The 25501-nt window shown below is 44.5% G+C and overlaps 1 protein-coding gene across 2 annotated transcripts in view; it reads right to left on the reverse strand.

The window, feature by feature from the left end:
• CPA2 (carboxypeptidase A2) overlaps positions 1-19883 on the reverse strand; it is a 22402-nt gene extending 2519 nt beyond the window's left edge. Inside the window, exons 1-11 of one of the 2 annotated variants that reach the window (XM_017532554.1) lie at positions 19808-19883; positions 19284-19476; positions 17200-17281; positions 16403-16537; positions 15425-15520; positions 12710-12811; positions 10637-10735; positions 8499-8609; positions 7334-7424; positions 5594-5793; positions 3079-3163 (exon numbers count right to left, since the gene is read on the reverse strand). In XM_017532554.1, coding sequence (XP_017388043.1) covers positions 3079-3163; positions 5594-5793; positions 7334-7424; positions 8499-8609; positions 10637-10735; positions 12710-12811; positions 15425-15520; positions 16403-16537; positions 17200-17281; positions 19284-19348 — 1066 coding nt within the window. In that variant the 5' untranslated portion in view covers positions 19349-19476; positions 19808-19883. Of the gene's footprint in view, positions 1-3078; positions 3164-5593; positions 5794-7333; positions 7425-8498; positions 8610-10636; positions 10736-12709; positions 12812-15424; positions 15521-16402; positions 16538-17199; positions 17282-19283; positions 19477-19596; positions 19689-19807 lie in introns of those variants that run through there. The other variant, XM_037739998.1, reaches the window with a different exon arrangement.
• Between the last annotated feature and the right edge of the window lie 5618 nt (positions 19884-25501).

The raw sequence follows: 25501 nt of genomic DNA on the forward strand, positions 1-25501 counted from the left end.
AAAAGAAAAGGAAAAGGAAAGAAAAGAAAACCATGACTAACACGGCGGATTCCTGCGGATTCCCAGCATCACCCTTCCCATGGCTGTAGCTATACCCGTGTCCACAACACTTCCAAAGTCAGGCTCCTCTCATTCCATCCTGAGCCACAACTCCTGCCCGCCTATGTTTGTCCTCCTGTCCCCAGCCCTGAAACTCCACTTCACTGGTCATCTCCTCTCTCCTCTATCTTCCACCTCCCCCTCTTTGTTTGTTCTTTCCCACAGTCAATAAATCTATTTCTTATCTCAAAAAGAAAAAAGCCTTCCATTCTGCTCTCCTTCCCTTATCCGCTCTTCTGAAACTGCTCCGGGTTGAGGTCACCAACAAACTACTGATGAAAATTCAACAGAAAATGTTCCGTCCTTATCTTTGTTGACTTTTCATGGCCTTCACCGTTGTTGGCCGCTGCCTCCTGTTTAATAATTGCTTTTCCCTTGGTTTCTGACATCCAGGCTTCTCTGCCTTTCTGCCTTGCCCTCGTGCTAACCCCTTCTGCTGCCTAACACCTTGCTCCCTGCTCTGCCCACAGCTCCTCCCACTCCAAATGTTCTCCCGGCTCTACTGGTCCAACCACCCGCTTTATGCCAACTCTTTCCAAATCTCTCTCTCCACAGAATCCCAGAGCACATAGTCCAAAGCCTACAGACCATCTCCATGTGAAAACCCTACAAGGAGCTCAGCCTCAATATGTGCACAACTGAACTCACTATCTTTGCGACCTCACCCCTCTTTCACCTCCCTGGACTTCTCCTCCAGTGAATGGCACCACTGAATGACTTTCAGTGACCATCTCTCCCCATCCACTAAATGACAAAGCTTCTTGACTTTACCTCCCAAATCCCCTCCGTCGTCACTGGCCCTGCTGTAGTTTGGGCCATCGTCTCTCACCTGAACTCTGCCTCCTCTTCCTATGGGATGTCCCCACTGCAGTCCCTCATCACTCCATCGTCCACACGACCGCTGTTTTAGCTAAACAGAATGACTCGATTCCCTCACTGTCCTGCTGAATCCCACCCCCCACCTCCAAGTGGCTTTCAGAATCCTCTGGGCGAAACCTAAACTCCTTACCATGGCACACAAAACCCTGAACTTCCCCAACTCCTTTCTCTCCCTCTTTCATTTCAGCAATCTCAACCTACTTGTAGCTTCCAGAACCCATCACGCGATTTTATACTTCATGCCTTTGCATATGCTGCTGACCATGAGAATGCCCCATCCTTCTTCCCCTTCTCTAGCTGCCTGGTGATCAGTCTGATCAGTCTTTACAACCCTCCCCTCTTCCTACAGGAAGTTTTTCCTGACTCCACTCCCATCAAATCCCCTCAACTTTCTACAACTTTTGTACCATGTATAGCCTCCTATTGCACACATCATACAAAAGTGCATTTGCCTTCCTGTTCATCTCTTTTATTAAAGAGTTCTTTGTGGGCACATTATGTCTCCAGTACTTGGCATAATTCTTAACATATAACAGATGCTTAATTTTAAAGTCTGTTAAACAGAATGGGTGGCCGGGCATGGCAGCTCAAGTTTGGAATCCCAACACTTTGGGAGGCAGAGGCAGGCAGATCACTTGAGGTAAGGAGTTCGAGACCAGCCTGGCCAATGCAGTGAATCCCATCTCTACTAAAAAAAAAAAAAAAAAAAAAAAAATTAGCCGAGTGTGGCTGTAGGCTCCTGTAATTCTAGCTACTCCAGAGACTGAGGTACAAGAATCACTTGAACCTGGGAGACGGATATTGCAGTAAGCCAAGATGGCGCTACTGCACTCTAGCCTGGGTGACAGAGCAAAACTCCATCTCAAAAAAAACCCAGAATGGGGCAGTGCGTAGTGGCTCATGCCTGTAATCCAAGCACTTTGGAGGCCAAGGCGGGCAGATCACCTGAGGTCAGGAGTTCGAGACCAGCCTGACCAACATGGTGAAACCCGTCTTAAAAAAAAAAAAAAAAAAAAAGAAAAAAAAAAAAAAACCAGAATGGGTCCCTATTAAAGGCATTGGTTTCCAAAGGATCCTTGGGCATGGGAGCACTAGGGAATTCTGGGGCATGGAACTGTGTGGTCCTGAGTTTCCAGCTTTGTCCATAAGGGACTATTCCTTTGAGGGATTCAGACCCTGCACAAGGGTGCACTGAGATTTCCCAAAGCACTGCAGTAGTTTCTTGTTTTTACCTCAATCCACTGGGGAAGAAGGGAGCCTAGAAAGTCTGATGGCAGGCTCCCCAGACTTATTCCTCACACTGCCTCTATTCCTGACTTCTCCTCCCTCTCCATATACTCTGCATGAACACATGGCTGCAACAGAGTCTATCCACCGAACCACCTGGGTCCTCTTCAAGAGTCATGCCCATTCTGTCCCCACAGTCCATGGAATTCTCAGGGAATGAGCCCCTCTTAGCCAGGAAAGGGACGATAATAAAAGAGCCAGTTCTTAGGCCAGGTGCAGTGGCTCACATCTCTAATTCCAGCATGTTGGGAGGCTAAGGTGGGTGGATCACCTGAGGTCAGGAGTTTGAGACCAGCCTGACTAAAATGGTGAAACCCCATCTCTATTAAAAATACAAAAATTAGCCGAGCATGGTGGTGTATGCCTGTAGTCCCAGCTACTTGGGAGGCTGAGACAGAACTGCTTGAATCCAGGAGGTGGAGGTTGCAGTAAGCCAAGATCACGCCACTGCACTCCAGCCTGGGGACAGAGCGAGACTCCATCTCAAAAGAAAAAAAAAGAGCAAGGTCTTGATAAAGGCTCATTTTTAGACAAAGAAAATCTACAGAATGAGAATGAGCTATAAGGATCTGAACAAGTACAGAAGAGGGCAGAAAACACATACTTAGAGAGTTCTTTGTTCTGGCCATCACACAGTAAGTATCTCATGAAGGACACTAGATTCCCTGAGGGAAACTGGGGAAGGTTGGGTTCCATGAATGAAGACCTATCCCTTTCACATGAAGGCATTTGAAAGTCTGGGCCCAAACCCACATGGTGCCTGCCATCTTAGTGGGTCATTCATAAAAACTTCCAAGCACATTAGATACTTACAGATGACAGAGCAGATTGGTCCCACTTTGTACTTGGTGCCATGCAGGCTTGTCAGAGACTGGGAAGCCTTTTGGGCCACTTCATTCTAGAGTAAGAGAACCAAAGAAAGTTAGGAAGATAACACTTGTCTCTTGGGAGATCAGTTGCCCAAAAGCAGAACATTGAATGCTCTGGTTAACCAGACTATCTAGGTACTTGAGATGATGACACAATACCCTTTTTATTTCAACCATTTTCACTAAGAAGTAAGCATAAGTTCACTTCTGTTGGCTTTGAAGATACAATATGAAGGTCCTTGTTATCTATTTAAACATCTTGGTGTTTGCAACACTCAAGGATTCATTATTTTGCCACCGGTTCTCCTAGTTCAGGGATGTGGATAGAAATAGGGTAGATTTAAGGGTGCTAAGGAGAATGTGGACTGGCCCCAGGACATGCATGGGAAGTTGACTTTTCTTTTACTAGATCCCTACATTGGCTTATTTCCCTGTGGTTGTCTCTTTTTCCAAGAAGTAGAGCCCAGAAAAATATTTTCCATTATTCGAGGGTTCCAATTTTGACTGACTGAGGCTTTACTGTCCTTGTCAGGGATAAATGTAAGGTCTTGAACTTGGGTCCAGGAAAACAACTGTACAATTACCAGATGGGGGAAACCTGGCTTGGTAGAATCCTCGGCGAGCCTAGGGGTTACTCTTGTCAATGAGCCCGACATGAGTCAACATCACAGGGCTACTGCCAAAAAACTAATGTGATCCGCAACTGAATTTGCCCAAGTGCACAGCCTGGCTGAGGGCAGTTATGCTCACGCTCTGCTCTGTGCTGGGTAACCCACAACACACGTTTCACATTCACTTCTGGGAGCTACCTGCTATAGTTTGGCTGTTTATTCCCCTCAAGCCTCATGTTGAAATCTGATCCCCAATATTGGCGGTGAGGCCTAATGGGAGGTGTTTGGATCATGGGGACGGATCCCTCACGAATGGCTGGTGCCGTCCTCGCAATTAGGAGTGGGTTCTTGCTCTATGAGCTCCCTCGAAAGCTGGTTGTTAAAAAGAGTCTGGCACCTCCCCACACTCTCTCTTGCTTTGTCTCTCGCTGTGTGATCTCTGCACACACCAGCTCACATCAGTGAGTGGGAAACAGCCTGAAGACCTCACCAGACGCCCAATCTTCCAGCCAGTGGAATCATAATCCCAGTAAAATGTTTTCCTTAATAAATTACCCAGTCTTAGGTATTTCTTTACAGCAATGCAAACAGATAAAGACACTATCCTTGAAGAACACAGACAAACAAAAGCATATTCAGAAAACAGCAACCAGAATTTAAGCCCATCATATGAATGCTCGAAGGAACTGAGGTTATTTAGAAGGAATAGGAGCTAGGAAAAGCAGGCTGGTGGTCTTCAAGCAATCAGTGGATTCACCTCTCAAAGGGAAATAAACTTGCTCAGTAGAGCCAGATGATAAACTAGGGCTGATGGGTGAAAACTGTACAGAGGTTTTGGCTCTCTATAAAGAAGAACACTAACAACCTAACAACCTTCCCCAACACGGAAGACACTCCCTTGAAGGCAAGAAGCCACAGGCTAGATGACTACCTGCTGGAGGTTTGACCACCAGGTTTAGATAATTTAAGGTCATCTAGGTATACAAAAAGAACGTCTTAGAACATTCTTTTTCCCTGATAGGACCTTGAATAGTAATACCATCAAAACCTCACGGAGCTCAAATCTAACTGACAAGATGAAAGGCACACTTGAATTGGAATAATTTAGTCTATTTCTGCATGGGGCTGCTGAAAATAATCTAATTGAAGGTAAATTGACAAAAAAAGTCCCAATTCTGGGCTTATCTCTAGCACATGGGTTTCACAAGCCAAGCCTAAAAGCCAAATTGGAAATATCTGCACATTCTTTTCAGCTGGGGATAGCTCTTGCTCAATTGTGAACAGCCTCCTGAGATATCACCATCTGACCTAAGGCTGGGGCCAACTGGCTTATTCCTGAAACAGGAAGGATGACAGAATGTATCAAGTTAGGGAAGTGAGTGTTTTACCTCCAATGTCACACGTCAGTGCATTGTCACGGTAGATCATAGAGCCAAAGGCCCCAAGAAAGTATAAGGCAAGTTGCTGAGAAGAATTGCTTAGCTTAGAGCATGTAACTACCAATCCAAGAGCCTCATATCCAAACCCAAGGTTCCCCCCACCCACCCCCCACCATGCAACAGAAAGCATGTTCTGGGAATTTATGATCAAACCAGGCTCCTGCTCATCTAGATTAAGGTAACAATAATTTCATGAATTCTATTTCCCAAAAAAACTTAATTTAGGAAAGTTCATAACCAGTCATTCAAACCTTTGGCTGCACCATAATCTTCTCAGTGGTTGAGTTTATGTCTCATTTATCGTTGGAATGGTACACCTCCACCTCAGGGCATGACTTCATGCCTGAAACTGACTTGTCCTCACCATGGATGTTTGTTGCTGGGCTGAAATTAAGTTTCAGAAACTCACCAGCTCATTAAAGTCATCTGACTTGGTACATTTGTACCCATAGGGGAACATCAGCAGCTGGGAATAGCTGTGGAGGGTAATGAAGGCCTTGACTTTTCCATGATTCTTGATGAAGTCCACTATGGATTTCACTTCAACTTCAGAGTTGGCACTGGGTCCACGGTATGAATCAGAGCAAGGGTTGCTGCTGGCTCCAGGTCCTGGGGAGATGTAGAAGTAGCTGAGTGAGGACAGGGCGTGCTAAGAAGACACTGTAAGGAAGAGGTCACCATGCATCACTAACTTTTTCCTTTGGAAGTCAGGGCAAGATTGTCATTGTGTTAGATCAAATCTCTTCCAAAGGTTATAGTCAGAAAGCCTAACTGAAGTGATTCTGGACACATTTCTTTTTCAAAAAATATGGTTCCTCTATACAGTAGAAAGAGCCATCTAATTAGATCATCTCCTCTCTATAGGAGTTGTTGGAAGAAAAACTAGATTTAATATTATAGATGGAATTCCTGCATTGGGTGGGAGTTTAGCAAATCCATTTTCTGGGATCTCATCCAATTCTTATAGTCCAAAAGTAGAAGATTCTATGCATCTGTACTTCCAAGGCACAAAGCCACAAATGCAAGGAACCTCTGAAACCCTTTCTGCAGTGAGGAAATCATGACTACATTTAACAGCAAGGCTACCTTTGGCCTTGATTGTCTCAGCAGCTAGAGTGGCTCAAGACCACTGAAATGGGTCCACTGTAGGCCTGGCCAGGGCTCTCACTGCTAGAGAAACCTCCAGGGGATGAGTAGGGGTTAGATTCCCTAAGCTCCCCATGTGATACAGACAAAACATCACCTTATTTTAAAATTATTTAATGAAAATAATATTTGGGGGGAGACTGACATTGAACTGTGGAGAATTGCTCAGTATTGTGCTTCATTTTTTTCCCTTACACTAGGAAGAACTGTAAAAGCAATGAATGAAGTTGCCACTCATCCATATCCTGTAGCAGTTCTCTAGAGTGTCCTGTCTGAGTTCCACAACTCTAATTAATTAATTTGCCTTACAAATATGTAGTGATTGCCTTCCAAACTGCAGACACTGTGCTAGGTGTTAGGAATACTACAGTGAAAAAGACACAGCTCTTGACCTCACTCTTACTGTAGCCTAGTGAGGGGGGGAGAAATTTAATTTTATCGTTACTGAAAAATAAGGAGTTGCCTTATTTCTTTTATGCCGAAGGCATAAAGAAGCCCCTAACTGGCCTGCCACGGAACTCCAAAACATAAGAGCTGTCACAGAGTCCGGGCGGCAAGCTCACATCTTATTTTTCAATCTATTTTGGAAGTCAGTTTCTTCATCCTGTGTGTACTGCTTTTTAGTTTTCCTTCTCGAAGCATCCATAGATGATGTAATGCTTCTCCCCAGAATAGATCCTAACCCCCTCTAGTGGTGGGCTCCGGCCTTCCAGAGTCCTCCCGCCATTGCGCCAAGCATTGCTCCGGCTGCTCAGGAGGCTCACCGGGCGACAGCTTGTGGGAAAACCAAGATGTGAGACAAAATACATTAAATGCTGCCCAGAGCTCTGTGACAGCACTGTGCTCCTATGAGGGGAATTTAGTTAAGTGTTTTTCAAAGAGATTTTTAAATGGCTTAAATCCTGAATGGGCTTAGCCGGCTGACGCACGGCAGAGCCATTTGAACCCAGCTTGTGGGCCAGACCACGGGCTGACCGTCCCTGGGGGCAAGTCTCCCGCTCACCTCCAAAACCTGCATCCCAGTTCCGGTTAGGATCCACACCAACGCAGAGGCTGCCAGATACCTTAGACCGGGTCTTCCGCCACATACGGTTCTTTCAGAGCCCACCCAAAAAGCACAGGGAAAAAAGAAAGAAGGTCACTCAGCCTGATCAGAAGGTTCCTTTAGAATTCTGTCCGTTTCCCTGGTTCTCTGGGACACTCGTTTCCCTTGGCTTGGGGAGGTGGTGGACAGTCCTCATACAGGCTCTGCTGGGAGCTTCTCTGCCATCTCACCAAAGGGAGACATGAAGACGCCCCCATCTCCTCAAACGAACGCCTGCCAAACACGTGCCATGGAACCCTAGTTCTGTCCAAGGCCAAGGGCAACAACAAAAAGCAGAAGAGAGGGTTCTGCAGTGACACTCTGCGGAAAATATGGGGTGAACTTGGTAAACTTACTTCAGAACTTCCAAGGATTGTTAACGTCTTGTTTTTTACCAACCTCTAAGAAACGGATATGGTGGGCGGTGTTTCCTAGGCTTGACTGTGGAACCCTTGATTCACACACTATCTCATGGGATGAGTACTAGTATTAGTATGAGTTTCTTTGAAAATGCTTGGTGGTTATTAGTTACCTCTAAAAATAAACTTGAAGCTCTCATTCATTTTGAATATGTGTGGGGTCATGGTTGCTACGATAGTGTATTGTAATGAGATTTTAAAGGAAAGAAAAAAACTACGTAACTCTTTTTAGTGATAGCAGGAAGGATTTCTTCCACAGATTGTAAGTAAAATGCTAGATGCACTGTACTGCCCACCTAAATCCTACCGCAATCTGACTGTCAGCAGGTAACATCCGCCTCCTCTCTTCTATCAATCTGATCACAAAAAACGCAGAGATAATTGGAACAAATCTCCTAGGTGACTCACGCTGAACACTGAGCTCTAATAGCCCAGGCTAACAGCTGAAATGAGCTCTGGCTGAGGCAACAAGTAAAGACGTCATGTGTTGGAATAAAATGTGATTATAACCACTTCTCTATCCCTCATTTCTGGGCCACTACTGAGAAATTAGGCATTCCATTTAGAGTAAATTAAGAAATGAATCATGACTTTTATTTTGCTTTTAAAGTTCCTACGCATCTCCTTAGGTCCTTGCTGGAAAAGGGAAAAAAATCCAGGCTTACTTTGGTTTGAGAGAACACGTATCCATCAGGGTTTGTGACTGGAAGTAGGAAGATATCCAGGGTGTTCAGAATGGAAGTGATGGATGGGTCCTTTCCATAATCAGAGGCAATCTGAGCAAAAACAACATACATGTCAACCTCACACCCCGCCCCCTTTTTTGTTGAGACAGAGTCTCACTCTGTCGCCCAGGCTGGAGTGCAATGGCATGATCTCAGCTCACTGCAGCCTCTGCCTTCCGGATTCAAGTGATTATCCTGCCTCAGCCTCCTAAGTAGCTGGGATTACAGGCATGTGCCACTATGCCAGGCTAATTTTTGTATTTTTAGTAGAGACGGGGTTTCACCATGTTGGTCAGGCTGGTCTCGAACTCCTGACCTCGTGATCTGTTCGCCTCAGCCTCCCAAAGTGCTGGGATTACAGGTATGAGCCACTGCACCTGGCCTGACACCCCCCTTTTGTGGGGAACACGGGACAGAATAGTAAGGTAGTGTGTCTTTTCCAGATGTGAACCAGGGGATCACTATTGGTCAAGGAAGGTCTTCCAGGCACCCTGCAGTCCAGCCTCCGGCAGTGCTAATGTGTTGACTATGCTAGTGTCTATACTTTTATTTCTGATCAGAATAATTTACTTCTATTGAGTAAAAATTAGATATCATGTATCTACTCTTTCTCAAAAGCAATAGCATTCTTCTTATTAATTTTGCAATAGCTGGCAATGATATATGTTACTTATGTGGACCTATACAACAAAGAAATTTTGTTTGGGCCGGGCGCGGTGGCTCAAGCCTGTAATCCCAGCACTTTGGGAGGCCGAGGCGGGTGGATCACGAGGTCAAGAGATCGAGACCATCCTGGTCAACATGGTGAAACCTCGTCTCTACTAAAAATACAAAAAATTAGCTGGGCATGGTGGCGTGTGCCTGTAATCCCAGCGACCCAGGAGGCTGGGGCAGGAGAATTGCCTGAACCCGGGAGGCGGAGGTTGCGGTGAGCCGAGATCGCGCCATTGCACTCCAGCCTGGGTAACAAGAGCGAAACTCCGTCTCAAAAAAAAAAAAAAAAAAAAAAAAAAAAAAAGAAATTTTGTTAAAAAAAAAAAAAAAAAAAAAAAGAAATTTTGTTTGGTATTCCTTAATCCCTACATGGGATAACTTTCCAAAAGAACTCACAACCAACATCAGATTACTTAAATATTTAGAGACATTGTTAAAGACACAGAGAACCAGTTAAATTCCATTTGGGGAATTACACTTTTACTTGCCATGAACTCCAGTTGAGTTGAAGTTTCTGCTGGATTAAAATTTATTCATTTCCTGTGCTCAGCCATCCTAAGGCATTATTATTCAACTGTTAAATATCCATTTCATAATACCCTAAAGGTAACCGCATTTTAATTGAAGGGAAAAATGTATCAGTCGGTATGCACGTGGTTGCACATGCTTGAATGATCTGATGTGGATTGATTTCCTCTGCTCATGAATTAACATTCTGATTTATAGCATGTCATTTTTGAATTACTTACAAAATACCAGACTAGATCACACCCAGCTCTATGTCCCAACTCTAATGCCAATAAACTTGTGGAAGAGAGGTCTTACTATACCCTACTTTCAAAATCAAATTTGGGGAAAACTTCACAACAACCCAAACACCCTTAGCTAACTTTACTTCGGATCTGTGGGTTAAACTCTTCTTGCACCTGTTTGTATTTTCCAGCTGAGCCCCTTTCATGATTTTATAAATTTCCAGCACATCACGCCTCGGCCCTCGGGGTTCCAGGCAGCAAAGAGATTTTTCTCTAGTCGGTTCTTATGCTAAAATCTGGCTCCCAAGGGTCCTCCCTGGCCACCCATTCGATCTCTTTAGCTCACTGAGTCTTCCCCCCAACCCCCGTCTCTCACTCATCACATCGTCGTGCCTTTTAACAGAGCACACAGTAGCCTGCCCAAGGGGAGGGCACTGGGGTGCTGGATGAGGCAATGCCAAAAAAGGCTGCAAGGGTTTGTTGCCAGCCTGTGCAATAAGAGAAGGGCTTTGGCTGAGAGCGGCAGCCATCGAGACCACTGGGACTGTCGTGGGTCTCAGTGGGCCTGACCCCAGAAAGGCAAAATAAGCGAGGAATGTTAGGCAAAATGACCTTATTTGCTGTCCACACTGCAGTAGCTTGTGTAACCCACTCTCGAGCATGGATCCCGGCATCCAGCCAGATCGCTGGCTTGTCTCCTCCCGTGCTGAACTGCAAAAGCAAGTGTGGCAATGTGAACGGCTCCACCGGCGCCATGGCACCCAGTCGCCTCCTCTGTACCCCAGACCATCCTTCTCGGTCCCTCTTTCTGTTCTTGATGTGATTGACAGAGAAGGAAATACACACAGTGATGATGTCAACTAACTCTTCTCATTTAAGGAGAATTTTCTCTCGTCCCCTTCTTTGAATGCAAGCGTAAATGCAGGCTGAGGGGTATAGACCACTTCTCCTCCGACGTTTGTAAAAAAATCCTTGTAGATAATGTAATGACATGAAATTATTTTCATATGCTGAAAATTGGGAGGAAAATGGATTACAGGATTTCATTTTTATTTTTAAAGAAACTAGTTCATTTATGTACACACATACGAGAAAAAAGGGAAAGGAGAGGAGGAAGAGCGAAAAGAAAAAAGAAAACAGAGAAAGAAGTAGAAAAATATACAACAGATTGTTAATAAGTATGATCCCACAGTTGTGGAATTAGAATTATGAGGATATTTTTCTTTTCTGTTTCTTTTGTTTATCTATATCCCAAATGTAGGCAATAACACTGTTTCGTTATAAAAATGCTTGTGATAACCTTTTGAGACCTTCACAAAAACAGGATAGCAAGCCTCTCTGGAGGTACTTTCCAGAGTTTTAATTTTATGATCTAAGTGGCTTCGTTTTATTTGAAACAGTGGCTTTGCCAATTGGATCAGCAAATGGGGAGGAAAAGATTATTTTTGCACCATCAACTTCTATCTCTGTGCAGCGTTCTAAACACAGCAGATAAGGTAAATGAGAAATGCAAATCCTTGCTAAAAATTACAGTTCATGGGTTCTAGGAGTTTTAGTTAAAAGGGTTTTGTGTCTTTTCCTCTAAAGAGCTCAAATGTAAAAAGCAGGGAACTTTCAAAAACACAACATCCTCCACCGCCAAACCACCCAGGAAAAGGGAAAGCCAGGGAGGCCCAAAGTGGAAGAGAATCTGGGGTGTTCTGACCCAACTGGGGGGAAGGGGTAGAGGAAATAAAAAGAAAGAAGGGAGGTAAACATTAGCAAATGTAGCCCAGTGGTATAAAGCAGGCAAGTCACTCCTCTCAGGCCTGCTTTGGGAAAAACGCTCTGGGGAAAAACGCTCTGGAGAAATCCATCTGTCCCGGTTAGTCAGTTGGTTCCCAGCCATAACGTTTCCAAATTTAGCAAGGAGTTGTGACATTACCTCTTTTTTATTTTTTTTTTCTCTTAACAAACTCTTTCTAGGAAATCTGGGTGAATATTTTCACTGTTTTTAAGGCAAAGTGTAAAGCTTGAAATTATGTGCACAAAGACTGTCAGAGATTACGAGATGGCGTAAAACCCTACCCTTTTCTCAGCTATATCCTTTTTCAAAAGACCTTCGTTCAGGGCATTTGTCTTTGCGGTTTAGGGTTTAGTTGTCCATCATCCTTCCGCATACTACGAGAACTCTTCTTTAAAAAACAAAGCAAAAAAAAAAAGAAGAAAAGAAAAAATGCAGCTTAGGCAATTAGTGCTTTTTCTTTTTTAACTGGTGTGTGTGTGTGTGTGTGTGTGTGTGTGTGTTTAAAGAGGAAAGAATAAAAGAGAAGAAGGGGAGGCAGAGAACTCCCACCTTGATGAATTACAGACCCCAACCCCCGACCTCCCCGGGCCCGCACCTCCCCCTTCCTCCGCTCCTATTCGTTCCGGTTCCCCGGGAGCGCATCTCTCAGTACGCAAGCATTAATTCACTCCTGCAGACCTGCGTCAGCTTGCGCAGGAACAGAGAGAAAGAAAAAGAAGGGGGCGGGGGTGGGGGAGTGGATGCTCAAAACCAGCAAGGACCGGTTAGGAGGAAAAGAAAAAAATAAGATAAATAATAAAAAGGAGCAGCTCTGTAGCTCGAGCTGGGACTGCCAGCCAGCCTGGGAGGAGGGGGATTCTAGAAACACAGAGAGGAAGAACTGCCCCTGCCCCGTGTACCTTGAGCACGTTCATCGGCCGGTTCTCAAAAGAAGAGCCAATTTTCACTTTGCTCACTAGCCCAGGGTGCTCAGCCACGAGGTTATCCATTTCTTGGGAAATCTGAAATGTTTCAAGTGAATAAATAGACATTTGCGAGTGAACCATCTGATGCATGAGATCTGATCCCCTGGTGATTTTCCCCATTCCCTTGGGACACAGCGGAGAGGGCAGCGCCTCCTGAGGGTTTGGATCCCAGCTGAGTGCTGCTGAGTCCGCGTCTGCGGGGGCTGCAGCCCAGCCAGCTCTTTGCAGTTTTGTGCAAAGCAAAATGGCACACTTCCCCTGGCGTACTTGTGGCTTTTGGCGACCCCAGCCCTGAGGTGGGGTTTCTCACCCTTGCTAGCAGAGGAACAAAAATAGCAGTGCCCCCTGAACCCCAAAACGGATGTAGAGGGAAGCGCTACAAAATGTCTCCAGGCTGTCAGGCCTGGGGACAATGGGGTTTTTGCCGCAGACCCACCAAAGCCACTGGCTACTCCAGCTCCTATTTGCAAGGCTGATTGAAATTTTGTGCATGAGGAGTCCGAGCTGTGTCCATTGCTAGGACTGAGACGTGTCCGGGCGCGTTTGGAGGTAGCAGGAGGAAGACAGTCCCTCCAGCTGCTGCCAGTATTTGCACTCCGTGGGAGACAGACATCAGTTCGTCTGGGGGAGAGGGAGGGCATCTTGTTTACTTCCTTTTCTTCCTTATTCTCTTGTGCTGGTCCACAGTCCCCTGTCTGAAACCCTTGAGGCCATATATATTTCAAGTAAAATCTTTTTTCCAGGGTAGAATTTTAGAAAGGTAATAGGAAGTATATATTATGTATTACACATGGGACATTGCTCCGTCTTCAAGCACATTAATATTTCTGGCAGTGAAACAAATGAGCAGTGAGACAGTTCAGGTCAGATTTTGCTCCCAAATGAGTTTAGGTCAAACCAGTTTTTCCCATCAAATAAACTAGGAGAAAAAAAATGTTTCAAGTTTTTTGCATTTAAATATTGCCGACTCGGAGACTTGGTACCTACTAGATACCTCTTTCCTGGCTCTTTCCTACTCCCCATGCCACCCCTTAACCCTACAATCACCATCCCTCCCGGCCCCTTTCCATTCCGAGACTCCTAAATCAGTTAATGCGGATGGATTCCCGTGGGCCTGGAGAAGAGCTGTGTCACAAAGGTAAATGCAGCACGGCCCAAGGTCTCCAAGCAGCATGGAGCAGCAGATGCAGGAGAGGGTGGTCTCCACAGAAACAACAAAGCCCAGGAAAGACAGCAGAGACTCCATGAGGCTTTGCTGCCATGAGGTCTTAGAGAGAAAATCCCTGTGAGGCAGAATAGGGTCTGAAGCGGGGCATGGTGGCTCACGCCTGTAATCCCAGCGCTTTGGGAGGCCGAGGTGGGTGGATTGTCTGAGGTCAGGAATTTGCAGCCTGGCCAATATAGTGAAACCCCGTCTCTACTAAAAAAAAATTACACAAAATTGGCTGGGCGTGGTGGCGGGCGCCTATAATCCCAGCTACTCAGGAGGCTGAGGCAGGAGAATCGCTTGAACCCAGGAGGCAGAGGTTGCAGTCAGCGGAGATAGTGCCATTGCACTCCAGCCTGGGCAACAAGAGAAAAACTCCAAAAAAAAAAAAAAAAAAAAAAAAAAAAAAAAAAAAAAAAAAAAAAAAATAGGGTCTGGAGGCAGGGAACCTAAGGTCAATTCAGGCTGACTCCCTAGAACTAAATCAAAAAGAAAACCCCAACTTTCCATGCCCATGTAACAAAAGGACCAGAGGCTGCTCCCTTTGTGCCACCCCCTCTTTGGACTGGGCAAATGAAAAATTCGAAGGACCAAGTACTTCTGATTGGTCCCGCCCCCCCCCCAACATTCAGGCTGGTTGCAAGCCAAGTCTTTATTTAGGTAGGAGTATAACTTTGTAACTTCACTTCAGCCTCTGATTAGCCACTTACTGCAACCAATCAGACTGATTGAAGGCTACTATTTCATTTACATAGGGTGTACACCAAGTAACCAATGGGCAAGCTCTATTGGGTATTTAAATCCCAGAAAATTCTGTAATGGGCTCTTGGGCCCCTATTCTCCGGCTGCTCCCACCCTGTGGAGTGTACTTTTGTTTTTGATAAAAATCGCGTTTGTGGCTTCATTCCTTCCTTGTTTTATTTGTGCGTTTTGTCTAATTCTTCATTCAAGACGCCAAGAACCTGGACACCCTCCACCGGTAACACTTGGACAGAAGTCAGAGGCGTCACGGTGGTCCCTGATTCCATCATCGGTGGCAGCCTGGAAGCACAGCTCTCACCTGGCTTTGTGCCCTGATTGCATTATCCTTGGCAGCCATGATGGCTTCCCTGGCTTTGTGGGCAGCACAGGTCAGAAGTCAGCAAGGGGACTTAGGGCAAGAGCAGCATCCTGAGGAGGCTACTTGTGAGTTCCCTTTACACTCCACAGTGGGTGGCTGTTGAGATGGGCAAGTGGACTTCAGGTCCAACATTAAGCAGGAGGAAGTGTGAAGCCAGTGACTTTGGTACTGGCTGTGAAATCCTAGGCAATCTTGGAGAAGTTAGAAAATAGTAGGAGAATAATTTCTAGGCCATTAATTTAAAAGATAGTTCCACGTGGAAGCATAAGCTTTGTCACTAGAGAATGGCCCGTTTCTGTGATGTTCATTTTGAAACACCTACCTCTTCCAGAGTATGATAGGCCCCAAAATTGAAGGTGCCACTCCGTTCTCTTCTCTGGTTAAAGAGCATTTCTTCATTCTCTTTGTCCAACAGGACCTAAGATAAAACAATTCTATGTATGATTGGTTTATATCAATGCATTTCAGTCTGTAATTGTGAAGGAAAGGGTAACACTCGGGTCCTCAGTACCAAACTTTCCTCTTCTTGCCCTGTAGGCTTTGAGATCATGACTTCCCCTTATTCCGACCCCACTATGAAAGAAGATGGAGCATTAATGGGACTTCCTACCAGCCAGATGCTGCCAGTGTACCAGGGTGGGTTTGCAGGCACGATCTTATGGCTCATCATACCTTTCTGGGAGCTCAGGGCCTGAGTTAACCTCTAAATAAAAACTAAATCAGTCCAGGCACGGTGGCTCACTCCTGTAATCCCAGCAATTTGGGAGGCCAAGGCGGATGGATCACTTGAGGCCAGGAGTTTGATATCCGCCTAGGCAACATGGTGAAACCCCGCCTCTACTGAAAATACAAAAATTAGCTGGGTGTGGTAGTGCATGCCTGTAGCCCCAGCTACTGGAGAGGCTGAGGCTGGAGAATCGCTTGAGCCCAGGAAGCGGAGGTTGCAGTGAGCCTAGATGGTACCTCTGCACTCCAGCCTGGGAGACAGAGCGGGACTCCTTCTTTTCCTTCTTTTGCCTAACACCCTTTGGTTTGCACTTTATATTTCATGATGTAGCCTCTCTTTTGCCCTTTCCCTTAAATTCTTTGTTACCATATTCCACATGTGCCAAATGCAAAAGGGAGAAAGACAGTGCTCTCCTACCCACCTTGCAAGGGGAGCCCAGACTGCTAGAAGGTCCTGGTGGCACCCTCAGGTCCCTTCCCTGCAGAGAGTACTCAGCCATAAAAGAGGGTGGAACTGAACTGACATTCATGTGGCCCAGCAAGCCTCGGGAAGGCAAGTCTGTGGCAAAATTACCTGAACATCTTCAATCATGATAGAATAGGCAATTCCCAGGGACTCCAAGAACACTTTGACTGCCTGGACGCTGATGAAGGGAACTCGGACGTGGGCTGTCTCCCCTGGGGTGGTGGGTGATTTCCAAAAGTCAAGCTGAAAGGGATAAAAGTCCAAGCCAAGGCAATGAATGGAACTGTTCTGGGGAATAGACAGTTCAGCAGTGATACATTTCAAGAAATCAATTTGCATCCATTTTATCTTGAGCCCGCCAGTTCAGAACCATTGTGGAATCACTATGATATTGCAGCGAGGGTTTCTAAATACCCACGTGTCAGCAAATGCAATGTATCGTTTCCCCTGCCCCCATGGCTAGATTTTAAAACTGGCAGAAGGAAAAGATTATTAAAAGGATGGCAGGTTTTTTTTTTAAGCTGGGATTCCAGTGATCCAATTCATCTAATAATAGGATATAAATGCTATAAATTATTTTACAAGGGAAATATGCACTAAAGGTGTTTAATTTTTGAAAGTAACTTTCACATTTGATATCTCTTTTCATTCCTACAATAAACCTGAGAGATAGAAGAACGGTCTATTTATCGCCACTACTCTGAGTGAGAAAATTAGACACAGGGAAGGTAGGTGACTTGTCCAATGTCATGTAGTTGGGACTAGAGCCCAGGTTGTCAGAATCCCAGCTGCACGAGTTAGCATTTCACACTATGTCAGAGGAGTCAAAATACAGTCCAAATGAGATCTCAGTCATGTTTAACTGTATTCATTCTGGGAACAGAAACTCCCACTAGATCAAATACCTGGAGATGTTCTTGAGCCTCCAATTGTAGCAGATTTTTAATTTGTTCTTCATTGCTTGGCACAATCTCAAGAACTTGGTCTCTAAAGAAAATTAACCACAAATGTGACCTCAAAAGCAAAACCTGGACAGTTTCCTGTTGCTTTCTGCTCCTGTTAGTCTCTGTGTGTAACAGATTAATGCAAAAGCTAATAATCCCTGTGACAATCCAGAAACTAATCAATAGTATACTAACCCACATCGCCAGAATGAGAAGGCGATAGAATTATTTCCTCCCAGGAAATGTTATCTACTTAACAATTAAGAGGTATACCTGCTCCTAGCAGGAAGCTTGCCATTAAAATTACCTTTCCTTTAGCTAATGAGTATTTGTAAAATAACACCTGCTGCTCATGAAGTGTTGGCTTTTAAAACTTGCCTGTTCCTGTTGTTCAAAAGTAAGTTTTTTCAAAAGTGGAATAATTAACTTGGTGCTTGTAAGAGAAAACAATTCATATGTGGATAGACCTAAGGTGGTTTTTTTTTTTTTTTAATGGTTTTGGGAGTTTTGTTTGTTTTTTGTTTTTGTCAACTGAAAACGTATCAAGGTTCTATCCCCAGACCCCATTCATGTGGTCCAGTGTGGGGCATGGCCAGGGATAGTTGGGACCGTGACAAATTATGCCGTGCCTCTCTTTACACACACACACATACACACACACACACACACACACACCCCCTTAATAGGGAATAAAGGATGAACAGAAAAGAGAAATCTCAAAACAATCAAGCATATATCTTTAGGAAGAGTTTCACTGGTGACAGAGGTTTCCCTTCTAGCCTTTCTCCAAGTAAGCAGACTTCCTAAGTCACTGCCCCATCTGTTTGTGCGCTGGGGAAGGAATCAGTACAATGAGCCATGTACAGGGACCAGAATCTGGGTCTTCAGAAACCAAGCCCCCCGCAATTTCCTGTGAACTCTGGTGGAATACAGAAGTGATGGAATGTGCGCTCTTTGAGGCTCATCTGCCACAAATGGTCTGAAAATTCTTCCATTCAAGTCTCATTACTTTTGGTTAATGCATGGACTCCCAGGAGTCCTCCTTTAAAATGGGAAGGCGCTGAGAAAAGTAATACAATAGGCTCATATTTCTTGGTGTGTGTTCTAGAGAATAGCAGTTCTTTGAGTTACTCAGAGAAAGAAAGAAAGAAGGAAAGAAGAAAGAAGGAAGGAAGGAAAGAAAGAGAAAGAGAGAAAGAAAGAAAGGAGAAAAGAAAGGAATGAAGGAAGGAGAGAAAAAAAGAAAGAGTGAGCCTGGGGAGAGGGGTTGTTGATGATTAAAAAAAAAAAAAGTACATGCTGCAACCTAGATCCCCTCTTGTAGATTTATAATGTACACTGATTTAGCCAAAGCTCCCAGAAATCCTGTAGTCTGGTTAACCCTCTGATTCCAACATTTATTTGGCCAGTGGCTTTTTAGGACCAAATTTATTTGACTGTTTTATAAGTTCCCTGGAACACTCTTCAAAAAATGCTGCCTAAAGCCCTTCATAGAGTCATGCAGTGAAGTACTTCGGAGCAAAGATGAGTCCTCCCAAGCCAGGAGCGGAGGAGTTGAGCCGAAATCTACAGCCCTGGCCTTTCTGCTTCATAAGGTTCCACCATCCAGATGCTGAATCTAAAGATGGGGGTGGGGAGTGGTAGGGGACAAGGGCTAACGTGGATGGTAAAGCCCAAAAGGGCAGGAAGAGGTGTGAGAGGAGCCTTGACACCACCGAGTTGCCTAAAACAAATGGCCACACAGCTGTATTTTTCCCTGATGTCTATCATCCGTATGGTCTGATCACTGGAGGGAAAAATGAATACGGACAGAGAGAAACAGGGTTATGTGTGTTCAGGTTTCACTTTTGTCCATTCCTTTAAGTGTCATTCATCTCTTTTTTGATCATCCACTCCTATTTTTCCCACTATCGACCTAACCCCAAATCTGAGAACTTCTCTGAAAATACTGAACGTGTATACCCATTTATTCCGTAACAATCAAATGAGAGCCTCCATCCATCAGGTGAGTAAAATGTAAAGAAGCACCAGAAAGCATAACTTACCCCACAAATGTTTCTCGACAGTAGATATGCCCAAAAAGGGCACCAAAAAACAGGATCAACCTCATGGCCACGGGTTTTCCTGTAGTCCAGAATTCAGAGACCTTCCTGAACTTTATTTATAGGGATGGCAGCTGAGGGCGATCTGCTGGCCCTCTGTGAACTCAAGTGAATTCCCACATGAGAAAATTCCCACCTGCATGTGAAATTGTCAAGGTTGTAAACACCCACCTGTGTGATATCACCAATTTGTACATTTTCCATTCGATAAAATAACAAACTTTGATGGAAAGAGAACAAAATTGCTACAGCATACCAAGGGCAATATAGTTATGATTGAGAACATAAAATGCCACTAACTCTGCCCTGTGATAGAAGCCAGATTAATAGACCTAGAGGTTAAAGTCTTTTCTGGGTCTCTGACAAAAAAAAAAAAAAAAAGGCCAGAGCATTTATAGTAATTACTCAGGCATCCTGTCTATCACATTCCATTAGTTTGCTCATTTGTTTATTTTTATAATGTTTACCCTGAAACACTGCAGTCACTCAGTCCACATCTGCTGAGTGTCCCTGTAGATGTGGCCCATTCCAATCTTCACCCCATATTAAAACAAAACAGAAGGTCTTTTAATATTTAATTTTGCACTGTCTTGAAAGTGATCCATCTGCATTTACACCAAATTGATGTCCCTCTTTCTGTGCTTTTTCCCAAAATGACAATGTCTTTCTGATGACATTTCCTATAACAAGCAACAATGAAATTGCTTGTTATAAAAAGTATGAATTAAAAGGAAGTGCTTAATCATCAGTAATTCTTCTATCCAAAGAAAACCATTTAGCATATATCTTTCCAAATTTCTTTCTCTGCTTTAGAGATTTTTTTCTTAAACCAGGATTAGACCACATCGCATATACTGTTCTTTAAACAAAGGTGATCTTTTCTTGTTCGTAAACATAGATCTACATTAATCTGACTTTGTTCTTCATTCCATAAGAAGAAAATACACCTGGTTTTTTTTTTAGAAACCATAGTTTATTTAATTTTAGTTGTTCATGTACATTATATTAACCCTACTGTTAAAATGCACGCGCTGAATGAAGAGAGCCCCCAGACAGACTTTGTGTGAGTAACATGGCTGTTTATTCACCTGGGTGCAGGTGGGCTGAGGTTAAAAAGGGTATCAGCAGAGGGCGATGGGTTAGGAGTTGGTTTTATAGGTTGGGGCAAGTGATGAGTTAAAGGTGGTAAGCTGTTTTAGGGAGGGGAAGGACGTTACGGATGCATGGTCACAAGGGTAGGGCATGATCATAAGGGTGGGGGTATCAGTTGCAAGCAGAGGGGAGGATACAATAAATTCCATAGTTACAGGGGTGGGAGTCTTGAGAAACCCAATGTCCAGGGGGGAAATTCCACAAAGCTGAGCAGGAACAATAGTTGCAGGTTGCAGGGGGAGAGCAATTAGTTGAGGCAGGAACAAGTTATTTCACTTCTTTCCGTGGCCAGCTGGTTACTTGTGTTTACTTCAGACTTTCTGGCTTTTGGGGACCATTCAGAGGTGTATATGCGGGTCACCAAGGCTAAAATGGCCAGGCCTGGACTTGGAGGCCTAACACCTGGAAAGACTCAACCACAACAAGCAGTGAAGAAATTTTCATCTGTCCTCTGTGTGTCAAATTTATCTGCACACACTTTAAATCTCTGGGTTTGCATTTTCAAATACCTGCTTGAAGGGGAATGATATGTACACAGTGTCTGTGATTTCAAGAATGACTGGATTAACTTGGTTTTTCACTCTCTTGGGAGTCAGAGAGAAGACAGAAACCAAGAGGCAGAGGCCATAATTCATACTCATGTCCCCAGCAGCTATCAAATAAACAGTAGTTCAATAAATTGAAAGCATGTACTTGGAGAATCAATAAAAGCTTCTGGGAAAAAATGGAGTTTGAGCTGAGCCTTTGGGCAGGCAGGGTCTGCCAAGACAAACAAGAAAAGAGCCTGGATTTCTGGTGGTAAGAAAATATGAGCTAGACAGGGAACCAGGGCAGAGCACAGGATACACAGCTGGGTTAAGGAGGAAACTTGGCCCAGCGAAACAGAGACTTGACCTTGGGAGTGGTGGGGAAGGTGGGCTAGAGGGCAAAGGATCTCACAATCCAAACAGAGTAGTTTACACCTGATGAAATGGAGAATCTTGGAAGGTTTCTGAGGAGATAACTGATTGATGAGGTCAACACTGAAAATGAAGAACCTTGCAGGATGGTGCCTGGCAGAGATCCTCTAAGCAGGGAGCCAAGTAAGAGCCTCCTGGGGAAACCTTGACTTAGGATGACACATCTGGACTTGGTGATAGCAGAGGAAATGTCTGAGATGGGCTTGAAGAAAGATTTCAGTGGAAGAAACATGTGCATGACTGGATATAGAAGGAGAATGTGGGGAAAAGAAGTTCCAACAGGTGTTAAAGGAGGGACAGGTAGCCACCTCCACGCCTGCCCCCACAGCATTTCCCCACCCATTATGACACTGTGTGATATTCCACTGTAAGAATTTGTTTTGATTTTCTCCCCTACTGCTAAGCTCTCAAAAAGGAATTTTTGCTGAGAAGCACTATTCAATGCTTCAATCTACTCTAAGTGCTAGGAACATGATAGCACTTAGATAGTTCTTTCCTTCCTGGGAAGAACAATGGAGGGGGGTGTTGAGTCTAGAGCTATTGTGGGGGTCCAAAAGACGCCTTGCCCCCACCTCACTCCTGAGTCCAAAGGCGAGAGAGGACTTAAGATGATGCCTGAGTGAGAAAAATAAACATCCCTGAATGGATGTGTCAAATACAAATTCTAGAAGGCCACTGTTTCGGACTAAGCTTCCATACCAGACCCCAGCAGACCAGACTAAAAATCAAAGTGGAGTCACCCATGCTAAGGACCCAAGATAGGTTGTTATCTGCCCTGAGAAATCAGGAGAAAGGGATAACAGGCAGTTTCCCAAACAGACCAGTTTTTTTTTTTTTTTTTTTTTGGAGACGGAGTTTCACTCTTGTTACCCAGGCTGGAGTGCAATGGCGCGATCTCGGCTCACTGCAACCTCCGCCTCCCGGGTTCAGGCAATTCTCCTGCCCCAGCCTCCTGAGTCGCTGGGATTACAGGCACGTGCCACCATGCCCAGCTAATTTTTCGTATTTTTAGTAGAGACGAGGTTTCACCATGTTGACCAGGATGGTCTCGATCTCTTGACCTCGTGATCCACCCACCTCGGCCTCCCAAAGTGGAAACAGACCAGTTTAAATCTTCAATAAGCATGATAATGAAGTTTCTTTGCTTTAATCCTTACACAAAAATTGTGGCCTGAAGTCACCCAATGTTAACCAACCAGTTATTTTTCTATTGTGCTGTCTCACTGTCCCCACCTTAAAAGAAAAGTAGCTTTGGAAAGACTAACACAGTCTTTGTTCTTTGCTTCTGCTTTATCCAGCCCCTCTCCATCCGTAAGACCAAACCCTTCTGCTTAGCTTATGAGAACACTCGCTGTGTTTTATGGGATGAAGTGTTGCCCTATTCCAGCATCGCAAATAAAGCCAATTGAGATCTTTTACATGAATTTGCTGTAATTCTGTCTTTTGAAAGGTGAAAACTGTCATTTAAAAAAATAAAAGGAAGTTAGAGAAGGAGAAAGCACAAGCCTTGTAGGATGTTGTAAGAAAAACTTAAGAAAGCACTGTTTTCTGTCTCTGATGACATAAATTGACCCATATCAGAATAGGGCATCGTCCTTTCTACCGCCTCACTGTTATAGAAGCCGAGTGAAATCTATTTTTTAACAGTCATATTGAAGTATATATGACATATAATAAACTGCACATATTTATTTTTTGATTTTTATTATTCTCTTAAGAAACTCAGTCTATAAACTACATAAATTTAAGACATGCAATTTGATATGTTTTGACTTAGGTATACACCCGTGATGAAATCATCACCACAATCAATATCACATATCATAGATCCATCATCCCCAATAAAATCTGTTTTTAGGAATCACTGAGAAAATCTCCAGCCAGAAAGAGATCATTGAAGCCTCCTTGCTTTGCAAAGGAGGAAATGAGGCCCCGAGAGAGGAGGTAGCTTACACAAAGCCCCAGGGCTGATCTGGGCTAGCGCAGGCACCAGGAGCTCCATCCCCAGACCCTGGTTCACTACTCCATCCAATTAACCAAGGTAATTCTACTCCACTCGAGGAAAAGACCATTTTAGACCAAATGCTTCTTCATCAACCTATCCCCAGGGAAGCTGTAGTTCAGAAAGAGAAAGATGATAGCTCTCTTTAGAAAAGTGCTTTAATAGCATATCACTCCCTATGAAGATGATGTTAGGCACACTTTGCCTTTCTCTCCCTTTAACCCCAGAAGGTGAGACAGCCAATAGTAGGGTGAGTAGACCACTATATGGAGCCATAGGAGAAAGAACCACAAATTAAAGTCTTCAGTACAGTTACCAGACTCTAAAGCCCTTCAGATTCAAAACTCTGAATGCCTTTGTCTGTAGAAACATGGTTGTTTGTAGTGCTTTTTTGTCCCCCTGCCTCAGGTTTATTTGTACAAATAGCACTGGAGGACACCAGCCCCGTGCACATGGCAGCCCAGGGGTCACCCCAGCCCTTCTGTCGTCAGGTCGGCAGACAGAGGTCTCTACTCTGAAGCCTTTGTGGGTGCACGTTTTGGAGCCTAAGCTGGAGCTGAAGCTGGAGCTGCAGCCTGAGCCTTGGTTTGATCCTTGGCCTTGGCCTTTGGCTGGAACTCTGCTCATCCTTCAATGTGTCTGCGTGCCTAATCTTTCTCGGTCATGTGACAAGAACCCAGTTTTAGCTGAACTAAGGAGCAAAAATTCTGCAACACAAGCTTGGGAAGTGTGCTCATGCCTGCATTGCCAAGGGTTCTCTTCCCCCAAGCCCAATCCAGTTTAAGGTTTGGGAAATTAACTCTTTCCATTTGGAAGATGTATCCAAGGGGAGTGAGTGTCTTGTAGTACAGAGACACAATTACCTATCAGTGAAGAGAGGACAGAGGAGGAAAAAGGGAAGAAAAGGCTTTTTTTTTTTTTTCAAAGGAGTCCCAGGGGTTCAGGATGCATTTGAAAGGCGTACAGGCTGAAGATGAATGGCTACTCATCTAGAAAGAGGGGAATGAGGCATCCCAGGTTCCCTTCTCTTCCTAGAAAATATCCAGGGTACTTAAGGGAGAGAAAGTGAAGTGTTCCCCTTTCTTCCGTTCTTATATCACCAAGCCCTGGCAACCATGACAGGGTGCCACCGATGGGTCTCAAAGTTGCTTTCACCCATGTTAACAGAGGAGCCTAGAGGGTGGGAATATCCGCTCTTACTCACATATGCCCTATCTCTCTTGCTGTCAGTAATCTTCAAGTTTTCTTGACCTCATTTATGCCACGGATACTAGCATAACCTTTACCCATGAAACAGGAAGCTTGGCTTAATCAGCAGGAATCAGTCATACTCTACTTCCTTTTAACTTCCATTAATGTCTACCTCTGGATCCCTCTCATCCGGTTTTCTTTCCTATGGCTTCAACCCGAAGCTTGGAGTTGAGTTTGGAACAAAAATATGTCTCTGGAAGCGGGAGGTGGTGTTGTTTGTACTCCTTATCGTAAGTTGAATGATAAGGTGAAGCTGTGGAATTGAGTTCTCCAACAAGGGAGAGGAAAGGATGTCCTGTGACATCCCAGATAATTGGTGGCTATAGTTATGCTTGCTGAGATTTGGGTATGTGGGGCGTGGCTTTAGTTAACTCCCTTGGTCTTACATTCCGGGTGATGGCCATTCTGTTTATTCCCATTACCTGGCAGGACTTGCAGGTTAATTGCTCAGAACCAGAATATTGATCCAGATTTTTACATCACTCGTCCCTTTTGTTTCTTCTGAGCTGCAGGCAGGGATTGCTGGTTAGTTCACAGGAATATAAGCAGGGCGAGTCTAAAATGCAGGCAAGAACTTAAAAACAACTAATGAGTCTAGAATTTAATAATAAATGTATGAGTTTTTAAACATAATTTCTCTCTCTCTCCAGTCCTCATTTTGTTAAAAACAAATCATGGGCCGGGCTCGGTGGCTCACGCCTGTAATCCCAGCACTTTGGGAGGCCGAGGCGGGTGGATCACGAGGTCAAGAGATCGAGACCATCCTGGTCAACATGGTGAAACCCCGTCTCTACTAA

Source organism: Cebus imitator, unplaced genomic scaffold (genome assembly GCF_001604975.1).
Source record: "Cebus imitator isolate Cc_AM_T3 unplaced genomic scaffold, Cebus_imitator-1.0 Scaffold77, whole genome shotgun sequence".
Taxonomy (NCBI): domain Eukaryota; kingdom Metazoa; phylum Chordata; class Mammalia; order Primates; family Cebidae; genus Cebus; species Cebus imitator.